Source organism: Varanus komodoensis, unplaced genomic scaffold (assembly GCF_004798865.1).
Source record: "Varanus komodoensis strain SLA01 unplaced genomic scaffold, ASM479886v1 scaffold110, whole genome shotgun sequence".
Taxonomy (NCBI): Eukaryota; Metazoa; Chordata; class Lepidosauria; order Squamata; family Varanidae; genus Varanus; species Varanus komodoensis.
This window is the reverse complement of record NW_025335318.1, coordinates 1,046,539-1,066,072: the sequence shown is the minus strand read 5'-3', so window position 1 is coordinate 1,066,072 and position 19,534 is coordinate 1,046,539. Positions and strand designations below refer to the sequence as shown.

General features: G+C 44.0%; 1 protein-coding gene across 5 annotated transcripts; it reads right to left on the bottom strand.

Annotated features, from left to right (window-relative positions):
• Positions 1 to 942: 942 nt before the first annotated feature.
• SSRP1 (structure specific recognition protein 1) lies at positions 943 to 19,518 on the bottom strand. Of its 5 annotated transcripts, none has more exons than XM_044420851.1 (18): positions 19,457 to 19,518; positions 18,743 to 19,006; positions 14,804 to 14,989; positions 13,166 to 13,271; positions 12,347 to 12,537; positions 12,034 to 12,264; positions 10,173 to 10,276; positions 8,809 to 8,937; positions 7,208 to 7,429; positions 6,736 to 6,808; positions 6,576 to 6,584; positions 5,977 to 6,118; positions 5,793 to 5,838; positions 4,533 to 4,656; positions 3,648 to 3,818; positions 2,787 to 2,878; positions 2,487 to 2,667; positions 943 to 1,493 (listed from the first exon to the last, which is right to left on the bottom strand). In XM_044420851.1, the coding sequence occupies exons 2-18, from the start codon at positions 18,794 to 18,796 to the stop codon at positions 1,425 to 1,427; spliced, it is 2,130 nt and encodes a 709-aa protein (XP_044276786.1). In that variant the 5' UTR covers positions 18,797 to 19,006; positions 19,457 to 19,518; the 3' UTR covers positions 943 to 1,424. The 5 variants fall into 5 exon arrangements, with proteins under 5 accessions (XP_044276786.1, XP_044276787.1, XP_044276784.1 ...); XM_044420852.1 differs by having other exon boundaries at positions 19,449 to 19,472; XM_044420849.1 differs by lacking the exon at positions 19,457 to 19,518 and adding an exon at positions 19,318 to 19,442.
• Positions 19,519 to 19,534: the final 16 nt, after the last annotated feature.

Genomic DNA, 19,534 nt, shown 5'->3' with positions numbered 1-19,534 from the left:
ATGGAACTTACTGCTAGTGAATTCCGTAATGGCCAATAGCATTTAAAAAAAACAAACAGCCAAAAAAGCAAATTCTGAGAGTCATGACAACACAGGAGGCAGATTAGCATGGTGTTTTCATGATCATGCACGGCTTACAAGTTTCCTCAGTGGGGCTTCTTGTGTCTGGGGATCAGAATGCCAAGGGAGATGGACCATCCTTTCAGACCAGCATGTCAATTATGCTCTTAACAAAGGGGCTGTTAAGTTCCATGCGCTATGCCGTGAAGTTCAACTCCATTAGACTTGTCTCTCTAGATCTATCATGTATCCCCAAAGAGCCATTTCAGAGCAGCCCTGCCAAGAGAAGGGCCATCAGCACTCCATTCCCTCTGTAGGCCCACAGCCACAGGGATGCCTGCTTCCAGGAAGGTAGAGATGGTGCTAGCAGAGAGAAAAAGGAATTGTCTGCTAGCTTCTTTCCTATTTGAGGAATACTGCCCCACACTGAAGAGGCACAGCACAGGAGTTCTTGGCATGGCTCAGGGGGCCAGTGAGAGTTATGGGAAAGGCCAGGAGGCCAATGTTGCCCCAAGTGTTAATGCTGGTGATGCTCAAAGACATCACCAGCACTGATGGAGCCTCCTGCACTGCCAGACCTCATCACTATTGACTGTTCGCCTGCATTAGCCAAGTCCCAGCAGCACACAATGGTCCTTGAAACACAATTAGTGCAGCTGCTAATGGAAGGCTGCAGAGTTAACCCCCTTGGTCCATGACAGGAGATGCAGCTCCCACCCCAAGCCCTACAGGAAAATCATTGACGCAGGCCAGGGGAGGGAAAGGGCAGGTCTTTCCCTGTGGCTGCAGAAGGCTTGCTTGGCCCTCTTCTTCATGTGTCTCCCTTCTGAAAGAAGCTTGTTCATCCAGCCCTTGCTTTGCATTACACAAGAACAAATCACATCCAAATGCACAATTTTTATTAAATCAGCCACGTAATGACAGAAATACAAAGAGAGCCTTAAAAAAGAAAGAAAAAAAGGAAGGAAGAAAAACAGAAGGAAGAAAACCCAATGCGTTCTGACTAGGGTAGCTGCATAGTTTCCCACCTTCCAGCTGCATGTTCCTTATCACCCGGGCTGCCATCTAACAGGATACAGTTATAGTGGATCTGTCAGCACAGAGGCAGAACAACTGGATGACTGACTTTCCCCATCCTCTCTCTCAATGCCATCCGTTCTCTCCAGATGTAATAGCTGATCCTAGTTACAACCTGCAATACTGGGAACGGGGAAAGGCTGGGGAGGCCAAAAGGTACTCCTGTACAGTGCCAGCTCTCCGGCCTATTTGCCAGGATGAAACAGTGTCCAGTCCGTCTTGGCTCAGCAATCTAACCACCTGTACAAGGCATATGGGAACCAGGGTGGCTCTGTGAGTGTTTCTTGCTAATCAGAGCCCGATGCAGAATCCGCTGAGCTGGGTGGGGTGCTAGCAATCTCTTCCTCCTCAGAGTCCTGGAAGAGAAAGCAACACAGAGATGGATATTCAAGATTAACTGCATGTCTCAAAGGGTCTATGCTAAGAGCATCAACACCGGAAAGGAGAACCAGCTACCACTGGGACTAGATCAATTAAGCCTCAGCTAAGCCGCCAACTGCAGTAAAAGGAACAAGCCGGATGTGTAAGCTGTATGAAGAATGGGAGACCAGAGACTACTGCAATGTGCTTATGTAGCTCAAAATGTTTGGCTATGCTAGAAACAGCCCTGAATATAATATGAAGTGGGCATGGCTCAGCAAATGGCAATGAAGGACAAGCAAGGAAAGGCAAATCCTTCAAAGAAATCAAAGAAGAATGGAAATGCTAATATGGTGTATGATTAAAGCCAGGATTGTCCTTCAACTTGTGTAAATGCATGTATACTGCATAAGAAATGGGTTTGGGAGAGTCGCAGCTTTCATTTCTAAAATATTCAGGTTTTAGACTTCGCAAACCACAGCAAAGCAAATGCAAGGGTATTGATGAATCTTCAAAAGCCTCTAAAACCCAAGGGAGTTTAAACAGGCCCATCCAGTTGTCGGAGGTGAGACTTCTAAGTCTGGAAGGGCTTCTTCCTCCCACGACCCTGTAGCCAGCTTTCCTGGAACAGTATCTGTCCTAATGCACTTGTCTACACATATCGCTCTACACTGCCACACCTCTTGCAAAGTGTTTGCAATTCTGTGACATCCAAAACACTACAAATATGACAGTGTCTCAAGTATGTGTACCAATAAAGCAAACAAATGACAAAACACCACATGCAGAATTATCTGCTGCAACTGTTAGTGGTTTCAGAAGAACTGGAGAGAGAGAAAGCACTCTCTCTGCTCTCTGAACTCTAAGAGAACTCTGCAGCAAGAGCTGCTTAGAAGATTTGTAACTCAGTGGAACATGTACTTGTTCCCCTCCTCCTCCTCTTCCCAGTTCACTGCAGGGACAATTCACTGTCACCACACAGCACTCACCTCCTTCTTGTCCTCGCCTGAGGAGCTTTCGTCACTGGATACAAACTCCTTGCTCTTGAAACTCTCGCCTAACTGCTTAGAAGGGCTCTTGCTGACAGAGGATTTTGAAGGGGTCACAACCTTCTTCTCCGGTCTACCTTTTCCTGGCTTCTCTGGCTTTTTTTTCTTCTTGGGTTTCTCCCTGCATGTGCAAGCAAGCAGACAATATTCTACAATGACAGAGTCCCTTTGGGGTAGGCAGAAGCACTGAGGAGAGAAAGGGAAGGGAGCTTGGCCTTTTGAGAAAATTCTGCAACTCACTTTTTGGAGCTGTCTGACTTGCCACCCTCACTGTACTCCTTCATGGCCTTTTCATAATCTTTCTTGGCCTCTTCAGCTTTGCGGTCCCATTCCTGCAACCAAATGTAGTCAGTTCTGCTCATTCATATAAACTACATAATCCATGAAAGGTCAATTCCCGTGCCATTCCTGCGAACACCAATGGCAGAACCAAGCATACAGATGCTATGAACCCTCCATGGGGACAAGAGTATCCTAAGATGTTGAGGCTTCTAAGACATTGTTCACCTCCTGCCCCATCTGCTCAAAAGTCAAGATTTTAACATGGATGAAACTAAAGTGCAAGGGCTAGACTGGATTTTGCAGCCCTGCAGGGATACATAATCATCAGATTAGGGTTACCCTGTCCTGAAAAGCTGTCAGTCTTTTATTCAGAGCCTTTAACCTTCTGTAAATGCTTTAGTAGCCTCTGCTAAATCAGGCCCAGCAACCCATTTTCTGCAGTGGCCAGCCAGGGAGGAATGCAGGAAGCAATTTTCGATGGCATGAGATCGCTGGACCTTTGGGTTCAGCATTCTGTATCCTGACCAGGAGCATCCCTTCAGGGTTTTAGATCGAGGTCTTTCCCAGCCCTTCTTGGAGATGACTGAGCTGGCCCTGGGGCATTAAAATAGCTCTCCCCCATGGTTTGACCCCCAGCAACCAGTACTCAAATGCACAGTTGAATAAACCTCAATTACTTCTCACCGTAAACTCCAAAAGCCACAAAGGCAATGTACAAAATTATGCTTAAGAGGTGCAAAATTTGGATTTATGATGCAAGTTACCAAAGCCTTTTCCAGAAGGACATAACCTTCATCCCAGCACCACCACTTCACCCACCTCTTTCTTCTCTTTGGACATCCCTTTCCAGAGTTCTCCAGCTTTCTTGGACACATCGGTGACACTCATACCAGGACATTCAGCTCTGATCTTGTCACGATTAGCATTGAGCCAGAGCATGTAGGCAGACAGAGGTCTCTTTGGGGCATTAGGGTCTTTCCCTTTCTTACCCTGTTTGGGGTGGGGGGAGTGGGAGAAAAAAGACAAAAATGTATCATAGGAAAAGGAAAGCCCCTCCCTTAGAACATCTTCCAGATTCCTTAAAAAAAGACTGCCTGACCTGCCTCCTAAACAGCCAATATGGAAAACCTCGGGGCAACACAGTCTGGCAAGCTGCCACTTCCCAAATTGTTTCACAAGCACCTCCTACCATAACTCTTGATCACAGTGCTAAAGGCCCCAAGGAATTAATGAAGACTATATACCTTACAGAAGTCCTTAACAAAGGCTGATCTCCCTCCTGAACATAAAAGAATGTACCTAGTTTATTACAGCTATTATTTACAACTATTAATTTTGATTATGGAGCTTCTCTCTTCATCCATTAATCTTGCCTAAACACAAGAGGCTCCTTTAAAAATCCAGAAAAATAATGCTAAAAGCCATATTCTGAAAGGCCTGCAAGTCCCAGCAAACTCTAGCCAGCACATAGGAGGAAAATCAAGTTTGAAGGAATTCCAAAACTGCATGGCTGGCTGGGGCATGCTGGGAATTGTAGGGCCTTTTCCCTCTCCAAGCATGCCTGGGATTGCGCTTGTGATCATTTACTTTCTTGCCTTCTCACAAGCAACCAGTTCTGAGAGTCAGCCACCAGAATGCTTTCGGCTGTGTTCAGAGCAAGTCAAGGGAAAAATGGATATGGTTTCAACAGGCTTTTGTGCTCACCTCAGGCGGCTTCTTGCGAGGCTTGCGTTCTCTGACAATCTTGGCCTTCTTGGCAGGTTTCTTCTTTTCCTCATCACTGTCTGCTTCATTGCTAGACGAGCTGGCTGATGCGTTGCTGTCAAACCTGTCTCAAGGAAGAGGCACTCAGGGAAGGCTGCTTCATGCCCTGGCAAACAAATCCTGGCAACGCTGTCTAGAAGCAAGTGCGTGTGTGCACACAGTCTCCCTCTTCCCCTACCAGGGTCCCAGGATCTGCCCTGTAGCTCCTATATATTCCCAGATCGACCACTGGACCATAGAATCATTAAATGAAGGACAGAAACCACAAACTGTTTACACAGCCAGGCTAGATCGGGTAATGCACATTTACAAGCACCAGTAAAGCACGTATCATCCATACTGCACAGGAGCAGGGCAAAATGCTGTCCAGAGCATTTAAAGCAGCCAGTATGAAGGGTTTGCTGACTGTTACATGAAAAGATCAAGAAGAAAAGTGGATTTTGTACTCACTTGTTCCTACTTAGGTATTCATGTTTGAAAAAAGCCAATCAAGTAGCCTTTCAAATAAGCTAAACTTCATACACTTTCTAGATAAAATAGGAACTGGCGTGACTGCTCACCCTTAAGGTGTACACCAGCAGCCTATGACTAAGCAGCTTTGCCAGATTACTAGCATCCAATATTTTCCAGAAGCTTAGGCCTCAGTGTACAGTACTAATCTGAAGGTAAGACAGCATGTTTACAGTGGATGATGAAAAGGGAAAAATGACTGAAGTGTGGCTCAAGACAGCACCTCAGCTCGGAGACCAACTCTTCCCCAATTATTTTGATTATCCTTTTTGTTTTCACCCATCTGATCCTCCCAGTATGGAGAATCAAGTTCAACTGTAGCCCCCGCACCTCTTTCCCCGTTGTTGCAGTTACTCCTATCACAGATCTCTAACACTCCCATAGAATTCTCCTAACCATGCAATTTCTCTGCTGCCTCAGGATTAGCCATGTTCCAAGGCTCCAAAAGACACTTTCACATTGCTACAGATTACTGCAAATTTAATGTCATGCCCGTCCCTTCAAAGAGCACAGAGTTTCCCAGTATGTACAAACACACTGATATCCTGAGTTTTGGACCCAAACACATGCTCCTCCTAGACAATGTGGTCAACTATGACATTAAAACTAAAAATGACCCAAGCTCATTCATACACAGCAGTCATTCAATTCAATAGTAATATTGCTGGCAACCTTAAAAATTTTACTTACTCTTCTGCCACATCCTCTTCCTCTTCCACAGGATTGAATGATTCATCTGGAAAAAGAAAATCATCATTTCTAACCCAAACAGAAATAGAAAGCAAAGGAGCAGGAGGGAATGATCCTGGTTGTAACTGAGAACAGTCTGAGGACAGCCCCGTCCCAATCTCCAGGCTGAGAAGAAACGGCTCACCTGTCTCTTCACCAGAGTCCTCACTGCTGTCATTCGCATGCTCTTCACGAATCTTTCCCTCCTCCTTCATACGCTCCAAGTAGGCATCATGTGTATCTTCATCTGAGCCAGCATAGTCATCATAGGGCACAGATGTTATGCCCTAGAAACACATACAAGCAATATTCCTTGGAAACTAGCCCAAGGCCTCCTCACTCCACTCTTTGAGCAAACTCTCTTGGCATTTTCCACAACCAAAACATGCAGAGATCCTACAACTACAACTCCCACCATGCTCCCGGGTTCACATACTGCATAGGAAAACTTTCTTACACACAAACACACGCGGGTGCACACACACCCTTGGATTCTTCAACAACTGAGTACATGCTGCCTCCCAGTTCTTCTAAAACACATCTTCCCTCCCTTCCCAGGAATGGAAAGAATCATGCTAGTGATCAAGGTGGGTTAGGTAGAAGCCACTCCTGGAGCAAAGCAAGCTACTGCCCCTTCCCTGTGGTTCATGCAAGGTTATACTATGGTGATTAGGAATGTTCACCACAGCCATGCAAAGGAGACCTGAACCAAGAGGAGGAAGAGGAGGGGACAATCGCACAGACCTTTTTCTTCTACAAGGAGAGAACAGAAATTGAGAAGGGAGAAAGCTCTGGAAACAAAGAGACACCCTCAGCCCAGCCCAAGCGGACCAGGAACAGGACTAGACAGCAGTTGCCTAGCTAGCCCTGTCCTCTCTCTTGCTCAGTCTCCCATAACAGGTACCTCCTTGAGTCCTCGGTTCTTGATGTTCAACTTCTTGGCATTCACAAAGTCAAACAGTTTGCCATATTCCTCTCTGCAGGGAACAAAAGCCATAGCTGCAGTCATCTGGCACAGGCACAGTATTCACTCACCTGGAGCAGAACTAGACACTATAGAAGTGATTCTGCTGCTCTCAGGGAAAAGGGGCCCTGTGCTGTGGTGGGTGGAAGGCGAGAGGTGTGAGAGGGGGAAGGACAAAGGGAGGTCAGGAATATTTTGATAGGTGAACCAGATCAAGGCAAGATGGAAACATTCAATGAAACAAGTCCTCAAAATCCTGAGTCACAAGCAGAGCTGCCTTTCAGAATGAAAGAAGCTGAAGGGTGCCGGTAGTTCTCACCCCTTCCCCCACAGCAAAAGGCATCCCATATCATGGGAGGGATGATGTGCACACATGTGCTTCCAAGGTTCTCTGTTAGGTTATGTCACTCACCTCTCTATGCTGCTAAAAGTGTATTGGGTCCCCTGCTTCGTTTCTATCTCAAAGTCGAATGAGCGCGTGGTTGTGGTCCCACGGGCAAAGTTTACAAAAGAGATCTCATCAAAGCGGATATGGACGGGTGGCTTGTGCACATAGATGAAGCCACGTTCTAGAGGATACAAGAGTCCCGAACTGGCCTTATAGGAGCAAGTGATGCACTGTGCCCCGGAATGCCTGTAAAAGGGAGAGACATACATCTAGCTCAGCCACATCTGATACACTGGTACAGCCTCTCCATTGCACAGTCCCACTATTCTGAGTTGTTTCTGCCTTTTCATCTTGCAAGACTCCTTGCATCAGCCTGGCTGGTAGGTTACTTTGCACATGTTTGTCCACATGAAAAAGTAACTGGTCTTCTACTTGCTTCTCATAAGCAGGAACAGTCTTAAGTTATGATTTAACTAAATTTAACATAATCATATAATGTTATGATATAGGCTTGTAGCAAGTAAATATTGTGTTAGTATCTGTTTCTGATACTAACAGAAGCATTTGTACTGAGCTTTTCACTGACTTAGACATTTAAGGGAAAAACGAAAATTTCCCAGCTGAATCCAGGAAAAGCCAGCAGGTGTTTCAGATAAGAAAGGTGGGGAAAGGGAGGTAACTCCTTACTGCACTATTGCCCACGTATCTGATTATGTGTACTTATGATGCAAATACTACACATAATATTGTGGGAAGTAAAAAAAGGATAAGAAACATTTATCCTTTAAATAGTGAAACAATATACAGACAAACAGAAGAAACTGTTATTTTGTTTGAAAGGAAACAGTGGCTCAGAAAAACTGATAAGATATGAAGGAAATGTATATCATCTCAAATCATAGCTGAGAACTTTAGGAAAAATGGTAATCAATCATTAGAAAAAAATGTTTTATGAAACACATACATAAGCAAGTACGTATGCAAGGGAAATATACAGGAACTTCAGAACCAAACTTCAGTCTTCTCTCTGCTCATTTTTATTACAAGCTCAGAAATGTCATTGGGTGAGCTATTTTACTACTTTAAAGACAATGCTTCTAAATGATTATTGCAGAGGTAATAAAGGTATTTTGCTTGCTACTACTTTGCATGTTTAATGCCTTATATCAAATGTGAACCATATAGAAACTGCTCAAGGTTTTTGAAGCAAAAGAGAAAAAGATGCACCTGACTTGAGAGTCCTCTATTTTTAAAAATGCATGTGCTACTACCAGGTATTTTGTGAACTTAGAAATTCCTTGATGGCACTTTGTTCCTGGAATATGGCATGATACTTGTTACCATAAATGCTGATCCACGATCAAGCAAAATAGAGACATTCCATATTATAATATTCCCAAAGCAAGGACAAATCTGATACATTACTACCAGTTAGCTCCAAAGGAAATAAAAAGATGGCTAGCATAGACAAACAAGGTATGTCTTTACAGTTCATCACACCAGCCATCTTTAAGCTTTAACAGTAGCAGCAAATTCAACTCTACCCACTCTTCTTATTTACACTGGATCCCAAGAAAAGCTACTGGCTTATGTTTTCTCCATCTTTGCACCCAAGCACGCCTCACCCTTGGAAGTTCCCAGGCACAGTGATCTTGCGGTTGACAAGGGCTTTCATGACACGACTAACCATCTCATACAGGGAGCCAGACATATTCTTGGTGAGCCGTCCCTCAAAGCGCTTCTCTACCTCATCCCTAAATATGAAGAGAAGACAAGTCAAGACAGAATTGCACTACAGGAGCCCTTAAGACACTGAAAATAATGGATATATGTGTTGGGAGGAAAGTAACAGGGTGTGGGTAGATGTAACTAGTGCCAGAAGTCCAGCCTAAGCTTACAGTCTTGTGCCTGGGACCAGCAGCTCGGTTCACATGCATTAGTTGTGGGGATTGCAACACAGTGTCCACAGAAGCCAATGTACCTAGACCTCTCCCTTGGTACTTAATAGCCTCTCTAGATTTTTTTAAGCCACAATAATTTTTATTTGAAGACGTTTTAATGGGGAAAATTTAACGTGAACGCTAGAGGAATCCTTAGAATATAAAATGGTGGGCAACTGCAACCCAGTGCTTTGTTCTGAAGCACAACCACCCACCTAGAAAACAGAAGCAAGCTGTGAAGTGTTAAGGAACATTTGACGGGGGAGGGCAGACAGGGCAGTGCTGAGCGAAGGGGCAATTTGCCTGAACTGTGTCCTCTGTTTCTTTGTTTTTTTGGGGTGGGGAAGTTAGGGTTTCTCTGAGCATTACCAACTTACCTTCTGTGAAATGGACTTTTTTTTTTTTTGCTTCAGGGGAACAAATATGGGACAGAGCATTTCAAGCACAGTTTCCACCTCTTGCCTTGTATATTACATTGCCTGAGTCACTTGTTTCTAGGATGCATTAGCTTGCTGTCTGTGAAATGGCTGTCAGAGAAGACGGCTGTGGGTTCAAATATGCTTTTGTGTTTTGGAGATCCTCTGTCCCACTTTTATGTAGGTTTTGGGTCAAGCTATTTTTTCTTTTAGCCTCCCAGTTTGTCTTCTGACAAATGGCAGTTTTGTGAGTGTCTGCAACACTCTCCCAACATTCCAAAGGTTGGTGATACCTGCATTCATGTCCCCTTGTACAGGTACCACTTCCCCCACCCCCTGCCTCACAGCCAGCAGAAAGAGGAATGCAGGAGCAAACAAGGAAAATAGCACCAAATAAAACAAATTAAAGGATGATCTGTGGTGTCAAGCTTAAAGGCTGGCATAGGAAGCCACTGGGAAGTTTCATATGCAGATATACCACAAGGCAAAGCTAGGGTACCTGTGGCTCTCCATATATTATAAAATGTAATTGCTGAGCACTGGTCACATTGGCTGAGCCTGATGTCATCACACAAGGACCACAAGTCCCTGACCCCTGCTATAAAAGAGCACATTATGGTGACGGGTACTTACTCATTCATGTTGAGGGTCAAAGAGATATCCTCATCCTTTGAAAAGAGTAGGATGAGAAAGTGGTAGCGAGTTTGGCCTTGCTTTATAGGAGGGTCTAAGCTGATCTGAAAGGAAGTAGATAACAATTATCTTTGTCATGAGTCCCACTCCAAAAGAATCATTCTCATAGGGACCAACCACACCATAATCACATTCAGGTCTTATCCCATGACATCTAGCCTTCCTCCCTGCTTAGCCAACACCTGGCCAAAATTTCACTTTGCAAATCCCTGGCAGAAGAGAAATCAGAATTGCATCCAGGCAGTACCAGTCTCAAGAGACATTCAGCTGAGATAACAGCTTACTCCACTCTGAGAAATTGTTTCAAGCAATTTGCAGTCTTGGATTGCTTTATCCAAAGGAATGCAGTTCACAGAGATTCTTTTGGAATTGGAAGTATAACAAAATCAAAGAAAGGCAGGGAAGGGAAAGGTCACAATGACAATAACCACCCCAAGAATAGCATGATCTACACGTAGGTTGAAAGCGCCTAGAGTAGCAGTTGCTTACAGCTAAACGCCCAAGTGTTAAATCAGAGCATGCAGCTGCCCAGGAGTTACCACTTCTTGCATGCTCAGCTCCCAAAAGTTGCCAGGCCAGGCCGCTCTGACTTTCTTTTGGCATAAGACCCAACCAAAGGACAAACAGACTGGCCAGGTGTAAAACCTGGGAGGGCAGCACTTGTGAGAGGAATGGGCAAGCTAGCAGTGCAACGCGAAACAAGCAGGGGTTTCAACCTGCTCTAGATGGAGTCACACTCCCCCTGAAGGAGCAGGTTTGCAGCTTGGGGCTACTCCTTGATCCATCTCTGTCACTTGAGGCTCAGGTGGCAACAGTGGTTCAGAGTGCTTTCTACCAGCTTCACCTGGTGACCAGCTGTGCCCCTACCTGGGCAGGGATAGCCTGGCTTCAATAATCTGGTAATCACCAGAGAAGATTATTGCAATGCACGCTACATGGAGCTGCCCCTCAAGACAGTTCAGCAGCTGTAGCTGGTGCAGAATGCGGCAGTCAGCTCAATAAATGGGACCTGGAGGTCTGAGCACCCAGAACCAGTCCTGGCCTACCTGGATGCTTCCAGCTGCAATACAAGGTGCAGTTCTTATCCTATAAAGCCCTATATGGCTTGGGGCCACAGTACTTGCCAGAGTGCCTCTCCCACTCCTGATCTACCCAGACACTATGCTGTGTCTCTGGGACCTTCCTCTGGGTGTCAACCCTGTGGGAAGCTCAGAGGGTGGCAACTAGGGGGAGGGCCTTTCTGGTGGTGGCCCATCTTTGGAACCATTTCCCCTGCAGCCTGCCTGGCACCAAACTTGCCATCTTTTCAGCACCAGGTTAAGACAGCCCTCTTTGTGGAGACCTTTAAAGACCTCCCTGGTCATTCAGGGGCCGATACGATTAGCCAGGTGTCTTCCTTTAAGTCTTGGCTGGGTCCTTTGTTAACTTTTGTCTTTTAATATTGTTTTATATTATATTAAAATATTTTCAATGCTTAATGTTTTTATCTACTGCATTGCTTTTTATACTTTGCTGTAAACTGTCCAGAGAGTAGTACAGTATAGAAACAGTATAGAATTTTATTATTTTTTTCCTGGATTCTTCCCTCCACCTCGGCAGCTACTAGGAATGAAAAACAACAGGGACAAATCCTGTTATTCTGGGATTTCAAATTAGTAGCTCAGGATTTAAGCCACCAGTCCGTCTCTCATAAAGCACCAAGGAAGAAGGTCAGGGTCCCACAGAGAAGCATATCCCACAAGGCAACCACAATTACTACACCTAGGGAGACACAAACTGCCCCAGTTCTACTGCTCCTCACCACAAAGAACATCTGGCGTTGGTCTTTATGGGGCAGGAGGAAGAGCCGCAGAACAGTCGTATAAGGGATCTTGTAGTCAAATGTTTTGCCATGAAGGTGCAGGAAGGTGGGATAGATGCGAATGTCATAACGTCCACGAGGTGTCAAGCACTGCAGTTCTCGGAAGATGCAGATGGCATCTCCAGTGGCCTGGATAACATCTGCCTTGGATAACACATTCTGGGCAAATGCCTACAAGAAAGATTGGAATGAGAGGTTTATGAACTCATGTTTCCTCCCTGTCTTCACCACCACCTGGTCAGGCAACACTTACTTCCACAGGGTCCACGCCATCCTCCTGAGTGGGCGGCACATAGAAGCGCACCTCCATCAGTGACACCTCAGCATCGTCATTCTGGTGGAACTCCAAAGTCACCTCATTCTTCCCAGTTGTGCACTGGGACACATTACTGAGTGGGATCTCAAACACAGGCTGCTCCCCAATGTCAAAAGAGAGGAGCTGTCCTGCAAAACATCAACAGGATATCTTTCCAAAGAAAATAATACATTCTCACAGCACACAGAAACACACACACACACACCTTACAGGCTGCATACATTATGACAAGCAACCCTGCACTGCTTCCAGGGTGTGGTCTCTTGCCTGGATGTGCCTGAAAAACTATCAAGTTGTTTCTGCTCTAGCAGAAACACTTTCCACCATCCTTGCTGAGTCCTCCCACTGCTGTCACATTTCGCATCAGCCACCATGCTTGAAATTCAGTGCCATGTAGGATGGCTGAAACAGCTCCTGCAGTTGGCACTCTTTCCAGGAGACTCTATGGTAGCTGTATACCAGGACTGTGGAAACTACAATGTCAGGTTCAGATCATGGAAACCACTGAACAGATCCTTTTTTCTAAAAACCAAATGTAAAAGGCTGAAATATTACAACAGGGTTTCACAACAACACAACAGACCATCCTGTGCAAGAAACCACAGTGGTTTCTTGTGTCTTGTGAACCTGCCCACAATCAAACCCTCCCTAAGGTAATAGAAAACTCTTCCATGGTTTCCGTCTAGCTGTATTTCCTAGAGACTTATTCCATGTGCCACAGCATACCATCAAGCCCACGTCCACATGCAAACTCACCTCCAAATTTCACTGTTCCCCAGTTCCACCCTTTCACACACAGATCTTTTTCCACAAGCTCCAGGTGAAAGTGGGTCTTGAAGAAATCGGAGAGTTTGTCAAACTCCTAAGGGAGGAAAATCCTTGATTGACAAAAAGTCTTGCCCACAACCCCCATTACTCCCAGACAGGCAATCATGGGCAGTGTAGTCCACAACATCTGGGGGGCATCACACTGGAGAAGGATGTACTAGTAAATCAATGGTGTCTACAGTTGCAACTAGTTTTGAGTAGCTCTCTGTAGTTGGGTAGAAAAGTTTCCATTGTGCATCAGAAATTAAACTAAGTTATACACCATAGCCAGAGTAGAGTACATGCAGAGTACAGCTACATGGAAATGTAAAAAGCAATACTAACAAACACTTTTTGATGTAGATGAGCCATTAAGGAAAAAAAAAACCTTACGGCTTGCCAGCATCACTTTCTACAAACAGGGTGGATAAAAATCAATGATTTAAAAATAGATATAAAAATAAATTGGATTTTTTAAAAAAGTCCAATTTTTAATTTAATTTTGTTAATAAAATGATTTTTGAGGAAAAATATATCTAAAAAGAGTTTTCTGTTTCAGAAACATTATAGTCCAAAGGTTATTCATCATGAAATAAGGATTTTTCTAATTATGTAGTATGGGGCTGAATATTTATGCAATGTTTAAATGTTTTGGTAAATGAATTCTATTAATCTGTTCACAATGTCATGCTCTTTCAGAGGTTTATTTAAGATTATTGGGCAATTTTTCTATCTAGAAGATATTATCACAGATGCTTAGTTTTACTGTTCTCAAAACTGTGAATTTGTGCGTGCAGAGATCGCATGCCTCTTCTTCACAGCAAAAATGTTATAAAATAAACATACAGAGCTGAGAAACAGCCTTACTTCCATTGTTCCTTTGCAAATCTATGTACACAGAATCAACCCCTTACCTCTTAAGTGCTAAGTTTCAAAAAATTCAGTGAATAGAAGATTCTTGGGAGTTGAATAAATCTGCACAAGAAGCTCAGTGTGAGAAGGGAGGGACAAGCAGTAAAAACCAAACTGAAACCTTTTGAGCAGAGCACTCCACAAGTCTTTGGATCTTTTTGTGTATAGTCTGAGGTTTATCATAATATTCTTTCCCTGAAGGAGAAAACTTATAGTGGCAGCAGACCCATTTTTGGGAATGTTTTAATGAAATTCCTCTATCTAAGGGTAAGGCAGACATGTGTGCAAGTTATGTAGAAAACCATGATTGAAATCCAGTCTTACTGACTAGTGATTTAAATCAAATCCACCCTATCTACAAGAGATGCATAGAACTGAAATTCTTCAACAATAACCAAATATAAAATTGGCAGCTCCTCTGTAAGGGCCTGAAAATAATAAAAGTAATGAATATGAGCATAAAGCCAGTAGGGAAAGGCACATCTCAGTTATCTAATTGGATATGAATCTGCCTAACTTCTGGCCACAGTGTACATTCAGAGACAGATTCCAAAAGAAATCAATCAACTGTAATCCTTAATACCAGAAGCTGCTCATCCCACTATGTCCTGGGAGCCTGCAATGGGCTGTACTATGACACATTCAGAAGCAAACTCATACCATGAGGGACCTTACCGTCTCTCTGAATCCATCATACTTGTAGACATGGCCATTTTTTGTAAGCAGTTTGAGACCATGGCCCAGCGCTACTCGTCGCCAGATGCCCTCTGACAATTCTGAGGCCTGGATGTTGTCAACTTTTCCTGTTTTGCTGTTCTTGAAAATCACCCCCTGACGGCTTAGCCGGAGACGACCATCATTCTAAGCCAGAAAAATGAGAGGATGATACTAACAAAGCAACGGTGGATGAAGCACCTCAGCAGGAAATGGCATCTAATCTTATATGGGTGAAGGAAGGGCACTGAACTTCAAATCTAAAGACTGATGGATCCTTCTCCTATACATCTCTTTCTTCCTCCAAGAACCATCAAAGGCCCTCTTTAAAATACCATTCAGAACCATCTGGACAGCAAGTATACGTATAGTGTTTACAACAGCTGTCCCACATCTGTGCAAATCTATTCTCCTAGAATTATTAATGCTCAAAAATTTGGGATGGAGCAAACTTTAACTCCAAATACGTTTTGTTTCTAGCCACATACTGATGATCCCACCTAGACTCAGCCCTCAGTATTCAATATCCAGGTTGTAGACTATTACTGGCATCACTGAATTAGTTAGGAAGCTTTTTTACAGTTTAGGATAGCTCAAATGATTTGGTCTGAAAATTAAACAAAACACACAAAACCATACTCTGCTTTCAAACTTCCCACAGTGGACCTTCAGTCTGATTCAGCAAGGCAATTCTTCATTCTTAAAAGGTGAACTAAAAGGCAGAATTGCCATTTGTTCAATTGAACCTCCTGAAAACACAGAGCAAATGGGACACAGTGACTAGAATGTTGGACTGGGACTCAGAGGATCCAGTTTCTAGTCTCTACTCAGCCATAAAACTCACTGGGTGACCTTGAACCAGTCACAGACCTTCAGCCTACCCTACTCCCACTGCCGTTGTGAGAATAAAGTGGAGAGAAGGAGCAGAAGGATTATGTAAGCCATCTTAGGTTTCTTGCAGGAAAAAGGCAGGAGATGGATGGATGGATTGAATGAATGAGTGGATCACAGAATTTTGCAATGTGGTTTCAGTCCTCAGCTCTGCATTGAGACAGATACCCTCACCAACACCAGTTATTATTCCCTCACTGCCAAATCCAAAGGTTTCTATTATTTTTCCTCTTCAAAGAAGCTACCCTCGCCTGCTCTTCTTTTCATTCCCTAAGTTTCTGCATGTCTGCCTTCAGTCGACTCTCTTCTTGTCTGATCATCTTATTCAATCAGAGTTTCTATAGCAAGAAGCCCCTCCTGTTCATTCCCCCCCCCCTCCACTGAGGTCTCTCAAATCTGTTTCTGATTCTCTTACTATCTCTCCACATGCTGTCCTTGGACAATCTCATGTAATCCCAGGCTTTTAGTACCACTTACCCACACAAATCTCCCCCAGAATTCCTCCCTCTAAACAGTCCAATCTTTACCTATCTGATATTTTATTCAACACCTTATCAGACTCATTATGCCCAAGCCTGAAATTCTCATTTGAACACTTAAACCTTCCTTTTCATAGAACCAATAAACCTTCACCACCGTGACTTTATGCTTTGTTCCTCCCACTTCCTAGGTCTCTCTGTTCTGCCCATTGTCAAGTCACATCTACTTGTCCTGTTCAACGCAGCAAAAATACAACTCTTCCTCCCCACCAACCTCTCTGACAAATCAGAGGTTCACACTCTTTCTGGATATCCTCCACTTCAACTACTACATTCTTCTCTTCTGTATTCCATTATCATACCTCAGCACTCTCCACTCCCATTGGAATGCCAGAATCACCTATCTCTCCCTTCAGATGTTCTCTGTGATACCCCCATAAAAAACTTTCAGGCTGGCTTCTGGTCCACTCCCAGATCCAGCACAATGCCTAATTCCCTGGGCTTGGCCCCACAGACTCCAGTCCACTCTGCGGCAGCTATGAGCCTGAATTCCTGGCAAGCACACCCAGCACTTGCACACTGCTCACCAGGAATCAAGACCCACACACTGCACAAGCAGCATACCTCTTCTATGCCACACGCAGCTGCCTTTGCGTTTCTGCACGTGGCCCGGAAGAATGTTGCTGGCTGTGCATTTGTGGAATTTCTCTTGGCTCAGTTTGCTCTCCAAAACAGGGCTGAGCATGAGAAGTCTGCAAAAGACAGAAGGATGGATTCTGTGAAGCTCAGATGCATCCCTATACAATGCCTTCCTCTTGCTCTTATATCACTCCTTAAAACTAACAGCTGGCTCAAACTTTTGTCTCCCTTAGATGAAAGACAAGATAGCGTCTTCACCCCTCCATCATATTCCATGTACAAAAGCTCATTGGACTGGCAGCTGAATCACAGCATCTTTTGCCATTCCTGAGGGCAAGAGGATAAGTTGGGGGCACAGAGAAGGCAGCATGGTACATACAACTCTGTCCCCCAACACCTTTCCCCTGTTCTCTAGCCCCTTTCCAATGGTACAGCTGACCTTGCTAAAAACCCATCCAAACTGAAACTAAGTCTAGCTATAAACAGATGCATTTTATTCAGTTAGTAATTTGGTATCCACTGTGCTTCGTTTGTGTTGTTTCCATATGGATCGTAAGCTCCTCAGATAAAAGGTAAGTCTTATAATTTCTTCTAATTAATTAATATCCTGATTTTTCTGCAATGAACTCAAAGCAGCTTACATAATTCTTTTCCTGATGCTCTCAATCTTATTCCCACAACCACCCTGTGAGGTAGGTTGGGTTGAGAGTCTATGACTGGCTCCTAGTTGGCTCCAGAGCCGAGCAGAAACTAGAACTCAAATTGCCCGAGTCCCAGTCCTGCATTCTTAACCACTACACCACACTAACTCTCCATATTATTTAGGGTACAATGTGTACTGGTTGCGTTATATCCGTTAGAATATTCATTTCTTGCAGTGCAGCATACGCTTAAGCATGTGGCAGTCCTTGAGTTTCTCCCAAGCACCCCAGTCAAGCAATAAATGCATTCAAGACTATGGTGTCAAGGTTCAGAAATATGTTGAGGATTCAGAATTAATGAAAGCACTATACTACTCAAACCCCTCTATCACTGGGATAAAAAACAAGCCACTCAGTAAAGCCTCTAGACATTTGAATTAAAAAAAAAATGTTAGCAGCTCAGAATGCTTCACAATTAATAAAATAAATAGTTAAATATATGGGTGTCACATTCATTTAAGTATCTTTATCTGGTAAATAATCCCAAGTGATGTACAATCAGATTGCCAAGTAATCCTCCCAGTGGCATTAACAGGTGTTAATCATAAAAAGGTAAGTTTTATACCCAGCTGAAATGTCAAACTCTGCATTAGGAATTAAAGAATTTATCAGGAAAAAAAAAACCTGTTGACAATATGTGGAGCTTCAAAGCAAATGTGGGTTTCCAAGATCTGTGCTTCAAAACATAGATGGAATACTATTTGTCTCTTTATATGTGTGTATATAAACATAGACACAATTTATATATAAACACACACGCACCATCCTTAAATTAAGGGTATTTTAATAAATGTATTACCACAGCCTCCAGAGTCTTAAATTTAAAGTTTTCACCCACACTGGATCCATCAAAGTCAAAATATATTATATTTTGATCCCTTTAAAGACAGGATACTCAAAAGACACCACAGATCAGCCTTTCTCAACCTAGTGCCTCTCAGATGTGTCGGATTTGAGCTACCATGGCCTAGGCTATAGTCCATCATATCTGGAGTACAGCAAGTCAGTAAAGACTGCCACAGATCATAGTGAGTTCTCAAGAAAAACACTGGGCTCCACCTTATCTACTAAAAGGGCAAGCTGGTAATCCTATCAATAAAGCCAATTTCTCTCCAAACAAACAACTTGTGCTTCACATACATGCTTTACATCCCCCACTCCAAATTACCAAACCTCCCACCCTCACTCACCATAGATCCCTTCACCTCCTGGTATATTTCATTGAACTCCAGTGTATCTGCCATGTTGACAACTTCCTCCCAACCCCTTGGCCACTATGGCAGGGGCTGGAGTTACACCAACAAGATGTTGTTCTGGGAAAGATTTTGTGAACGGAACCAGATGGGTAGACAAGAAAATGTCTTAATCCTTTCTTGATGCTGACATATTTTAACCCTTGAGTGAAGCAAGATGAGCTCTGGGATCCAGCAAACATGCAAATGATACTAAGGAACCTGGGAAGAAAGCAAAGAAATAAAAAAAAATCCCAAACTTTTACTAAATACAAACCATACACAAAAAATCCAATCACTTTGCAACTGAGCAGCAAGTATCTGCCTTTTACCCTAACTGGGCACAGCCATCCCAGCCCCAACCTGCCTACGGGGTTCCCCCAGTGAAGTTTCAAACGAGGCCTCACAGAGTCTGCGAAAGCCCCAGAGCGTGCTGCCTGCCTGCCTGCCTGCCAACATGTCCGCCTTACAGCTGAATCCTATACGTGTCCACTCAGAAGCAAACCCCACTGAGATCAATGGGACTTACTCACAAGCAGCTACATATAAGATTGCGCGCAGCAGTGGGAATCCAGAGCTATTCTCGAAAGAGCGCAGCAAGACACAGCGAGGCAGCGTCCACCACCATCATCCCAGAGGTTCACTTCCCAAGCCCCCACATTACCCTCTCACCAGATACACTTTCCCGCCTGCGCAACACGAGTCCCAGTCCCCCACTGTACCGGAAGTCAAACCTCACTTCCGCCTTTC